This window comes from Zea mays, chromosome 4, assembly GCF_902167145.1.
Source record: "Zea mays cultivar B73 chromosome 4, Zm-B73-REFERENCE-NAM-5.0, whole genome shotgun sequence".
Classification (NCBI taxonomy): Eukaryota; Viridiplantae; Streptophyta; class Magnoliopsida; order Poales; family Poaceae; genus Zea; species Zea mays.
The window spans coordinates 185,988,661-185,994,087 of NC_050099.1; the positions used below are offsets into that span (position 1 = coordinate 185,988,661).

General features: G+C 51.9%; 1 protein-coding gene across 1 annotated transcript; it reads right to left on the bottom strand.

Annotated features, from left to right (window-relative positions):
• Positions 1–3,317: 3,317 nt before the first annotated feature.
• LOC100502435 (putative AP2/EREBP transcription factor superfamily protein) lies at positions 3,318–5,068 on the bottom strand. The gene has a single exon (NM_001196913.1). It carries the CDS (start codon positions 4,560–4,562, stop codon positions 3,612–3,614), a length of 951 nt encoding a protein of 316 aa, NP_001183842.1. The 5' UTR covers positions 4,563–5,068; the 3' UTR covers positions 3,318–3,611.
• Between the last annotated feature and the right edge of the window lie 359 nt (positions 5,069–5,427).

The window sequence follows — 5,427 nt, forward strand, 5'->3', positions numbered from 1 at the left end:
TCCTGCAGGTGTACGTCACCACCATCACGACAGCAGGTGGAAACACCGCTGTGATGACGACATATTTTCATGTAGCCTTGTCTGGACCTGCCCGGACCTGGCTCATGAACCTCACCCTGGGGTCAGTCTACTCCTGGGAGGAGCTCTGCGTGCGGTTCGTTGCGAACTTCGCCAGTGCTTACCAGCAGCACGGTGTGGAGGCCCACCTCCATGCGGTGAGGCAGGAGCCTGGGGAGACCCTCCAAAAGTTCATCTCCCGCTTCACCAAGGTGCGAGGTACTATACCTCGTATTTCTGATGCTTCCATCATCACGGCCTTCCGACAGGGAGTACGTGATGAAAAAATGTTGGAGAAGTTGGCCACACATGATGTGGAAACTGTCCCCGCACTCTTTGCTCTAGCCGATAAATGCGCCAGAGCCGCCGAGGGCCGTGCATGGCACTCAGCCTCACAAATCGGAGCTACCCAGTCGGGAGGCTCGGGTGCCGTCCCCAGGGACGGAAAGAAGAAAAAGAAGAAGGACCGCGACTACGAGAAGTCGCGGTCCACCACTCTAGTGGTCGCAGCCGCGACCGGAGGCCAGGGCGACCGCAACAAACGCCCACGGCCGCAGAGGGGTAACAACGGCTCATGCCCTGTGCACCCCAACGGTCGCCACAGCGCCGCGGAGTGTCGCGAGATCATTGACCTCTGTGAATACAAGTCCGGGGCTCCCAAGAAGGCATGCCGGGTCCCTCGGGGAGGCCCTAGGTCCCGCCGAGTAAGATTCGGGCCTTGGCAAGGTCCCGGAACGGGGAGGACCCCGACTTGAGTAAGGGTCCGGTGCTGACACGCGTCCAGGCCCTGCCCTACGCTCCGCGCTCAGACAGAAACCCGCTGCTGCCGCGTAGCTTGTGGCCTGTGACATAAGCCAACAAGCTGGGCTTGACACAAGGCCCATAACGCCGCGCAGCCTCTGCAGTTATTGCGGAGAGGACGCGTCGCCTGCCACCACGCTGGCAAGCGACGTGCCCTCTCAACATTTAATGCGTCCTATCCATTCCGCTGGCAGGCGGCGTCAGGGTCACCCAGCAGACAGCGCGTCTGTCCAGTCTGTTGACAAACAGTGCGCCCGTGCCGAGCGGCGCACTGTACTCATCATCCCTTCTACAAGAAGCTTCCCCTGCACGCCGAGGATACACAGATCTCGGATGTCAAGGCACAAGAATATTGCTCCAGAAGCAAACATTTGTAACCCAAGTGCTATATTCTTTATGTCCCTGGGCCCACATATCGGGGCCCAGTACCTTTTGTGCATGCCCCCCTTCAGCTATAAAAGGGGAGGCATGCGACGTTACAAGACAGACCCAATCTTAGGCTCACTTAGACACTCACAAGCTCATACAAGCTCACGAGCAATACATCACACAATGGAGTAGGGTGTTACGCTCCGGCGGCCCGAACCACTCTAAATCCTTGTGTTCTTCCCGTTTTCCCGACTAACAAGCAAAACGCCTAGGCCCCTCCTCATCTTAGGATTTAGGGCGGGTGCACTCCGCCACTCGGCCGGAGATTTGCTCTCCAACAGTCTTCATCCTCGTCCTTGCAGCTACAAGGTACGCTCATCGAAAATCGTGAGTACGGGTTTGTAAACCTTGTACCCATAGGTTTTAAACCCATTGTCATCGCTACTTGGGCGGGAAAACCAGCGTAAGAAAGCAGAACATAATGTGTAATGGGTGACATGGTGGGGAATTTCATATCAACACCACAAATACAATGAAAACATTAAACATGAATTCATGGAGCACCTGTCTTGTTGCTCCACTATATTGGTAGAGTTAGGGTACACTCCATGTTTTTTCAGGAGCGAAGCAGGTTCGAGTTGAGAGTGTTTTATAACTAATTTATAGAGTAGAGCTGAAATTTGTGGAGCAGAGCATTCCAAACAACTCCTAAATATGACCTAAAGGCTAGTTTGAAAGGAGAGACAAACACAAGGAAGAAAAACCTCTCATAATAAAAACCGAACGTACACGGTGATTGTATCTTGGTACGATTTTCATTTATGTTTGAGTATAGAATATAAAACATAAAGACATGTGTATTTTGTTTGTTAGATAAGTATGAATATGGGATTAGAACCAACAATCATGATTTGAATCTACATTTATATATAATTTTAGCATTTTTAGTATTTAAACGTGGGGAGCACAACGACGGTAGAAATCATGGAACAGGAAAAATGTTGCTTTAATTAGTAAAAAAATATCTTGTTCAAATGACATTTCCTCCTATAATTGCTAAGACAGAATCTCAATGTCATTTAAGTTTTCAAACTAGTCCTAACAATTGAAAAGGACTCTGTTTAGAGCTCTTTCTAGCGTCCGCAGTCCGCACCTAGGGGTGGATAACGAGTCAGCTCGGCTCGTCCGAGTTCGAGCTGGCTCGTTAAGCTGACGAGCCAGCTCGGCTCGGCTCGTTAAGATAACGAGCCACAGAGTCAGCTCGGCTCGGCTCGTTTATGAACTCGAGCTGGCTCGTTTAGCTCGCGAGCCAGAGCAGAAAAAAATAATATATACATAATAATTATTTTTAGTTAATTTCAAACTAATTTAACAATAGAATAGTAATTATACTCATAGTTTTACAAACCGCGTCAATGTAACACCAAATTAGCACAATTCATCACTAATTAATTCACAATTCACATACATGTTCATCAGTTTAACCCATAATTATATTTGCATAGACCAAATTAACACATAGACATAGTTCATTATTCATTAGTTTAATTCATAGGCCATAGACACCTCACATATATAACATGTTCATCAATTATTATGTAAATGATATGCATATAGTTCCATTTTGCTGGAATATGGTAGCTCGTTTAGCTCGCGAGCTGGCTCGTTAACGAACCGAGCTAGAATATCAACTCAGTTCGTGAAAAAAATTCAAACGAACCAATCCGACCATAAACTGAGCGAGCCAGCGAGCATTTCGTCCAGCGCTATCCGCACCCTTCTCTTTCTCTCAGCCATACTTTGCCTCCGTCCGTGCTTTGACAGTTTACACTCCCCACGCTGAAAACCTTTCCATGTGGGTTTGCAGTACAAATAATTTCAAGCAACATCAAATTCTTTGGCTTGTTTCCAACAGGCGGCTGGCAGCATGATTTTGCTTTACAGCTAGAGCAGAAAACAAAATCAGGAGCCAAAAGGCACAGCTCAACAGCTATTAGATCACAAGTCACAAGTGCGCACACCATAGATGCGACGTGAGACCAAGAAAGACGCACAGCATCACGATACGTTCAAGATGAACACACATGGTTACATACATACGCCAGAAGAATTAATTAAGTTGCAACAGAGGAGATCATAACAGGGGATTACACTGACTTTCTCGACTGGCCGTGCCGTGAGAAAAAACAACCGGCAGCTCAACCAGGAGATTAGCACGTACGTTTACTTCTGCATCACAACACAGCCGCCATGGCCGATGTCTAAAATGCCATCGATCCACCGCAGCTGCAAACCCCAAATCGAAAATTACACAGAGCTATCACTGACTGAACCTTGCTGCTGCTGCTGCTGCTACTACTAAAATACTAGTTGTAGTTGATCGTTCATGAGAGGATGGAATCCCAGTCGATCTCCCAGGACGGGTACTTGCGCAGGTGGAAGGCCTCCGTTTCGTCCCACGGCGCCTCGGTGAAGTCCAGCTTCGCCATCTCCGGCACGGGCGGCGCCTGCGTCGGGGAAGGAGGGGAGCCGGCGGAGGCCGAGTCCTCATCCCCCTCCGTCGACGCTGAGCACTTGGGGGAGTCCGGCAGGGACGCGGCCGACTCGTCGCTGGACGAGCTGTTCTTGGACCCCGCCAGGGACTGGCAGATGGCGGTGAGCTTGGCGTCCACGGAGGCGTGGAGCGGGCCGGCGAGGCGCGCGCCGCCGCCGCGGCGGAGGGACGGGAAGTTGAGGCGCGCCGTGTCGCCGCGGAGGCGGAAGGCCGCCTCGTCGTAGGCCAGCGCCGCGCCCTCGGCGGTGTCGAAGGTGCCGAGCCACAGCCGCGTGCGGTTCTTGGGGAGGCGGATCTCCGCCACCCACTTGCCCCAGTGGCGCTGGCGCACGCCGCGGTACAGCTTCGACTGCGCCGGCGGCGACCCGGACTGCTTCATCGGCTGCGCCCGCGGGCCCAGGAACGCCGCGTGCAGGCCCCTCTGCTGCTGGTGCTGGAACATGAGCTGGGCCTGGATCTGCTGGATCTGGGCCGGGCCGAGCTGGTTCAGGCCCATCGGCCCAGCCACGCCCGACGCCGTCGAAGCCGCGTAAGGCGACGAGTAGAGTGGCGGAAGCTGCGAGAAAGGCGAGGAGGTGGGGGTGGGAAGAGGCGAGGTGGTGTAGGAGGAGGGTGTAGGCATGTAAGAATCTGGGGCCAACGAGTAGCGATGGTAGGGGGAGGAAGCACTCGTTATAAAAGGCTCGAGTGCTTTCGCGAGCTCCTGATCCGAGGGGGACGAGGAGGCGATAAGGTGTGCGCTGGTATTGCAGTACTTGTACATGTCTATGGCTGCGGCCATTGGAACTACTAGATGGAGAAAGCTTGGATGGAGCTAGAAGAAGAGGCTGGGCAGAACTTAAAACGGGAAGAAATAAAAGGAGCTTGTTTATGAAAACAGGGGTAGGAAAAAGTTTGGAAATCAGCCCTGTTCCTCAATAAAAGTAGAGAAACGAGGGTGTGTTTGTGCAGAGAAAAAAAAAAGAAGCGGTGAGAATCCAGAAGAGAAAAAAGGTTCTCTGGATCTCTGCTCCTCCTAGGAGAGGTGTGATGAGGTGAGAAAAAAAAATCCTAACCCAAGAACACGCTTCCTTTGAGGATTCTAATAAACCCAAAAGAAGAGCCTCTTGAACCGGACCTTTCTTGTGCTGCGCGTCCCTGCTGCTAAAAGAACCAGAGAGTTCAGAGAACGAACCTGCGTTGCTGCGCCTCGGTTGATTTTTTTTGCTCGGATCGCTCAAACCTCACCGTGGAGTTGGGATGGGATGTGGCTTGTTGTTCTTGTGGGGGGGTGGGGTTGAGTTGAGGCGCCTCTCTGGGGAAGAAAGGTCTCTCGGCCAGGCCTTTATATAGTGCCACTGCCAGGCTTGAGGCCGTGCACGCGAAGCCAAGCGGGCATCTCTTCCTCGCCGTTGTTTGCGATTTCTTCTGCTGGGTGGATTAGCACAAAATGATTCGATTAATCAACTAAACAATGATGCTCGAAAAAATATATTAAATGCAATTTGGAAGCAGGCCTGTTGCTCTCGTCTCGTGTCCATGGCGTCATCCTTCCCGCGCGAATGCCAAGTCGCAGCCAGTCCTTATCCGCCACGTGTGCGCCTTGTCTCGTGTGATCGGGAGCGTAGTGGGCTGGATTGACTTGCCAATGGTGGCGCCCTTTGTCC

What these genes read in the sequence shown, in the direction of transcription:
- LOC100502435 (NM_001196913.1), bottom strand. Translation starts at nt 4,562, where the DNA reads ATGGCCGCAGCCATAGACATGTACAAGTACTGCAATACCAGCGCACAC.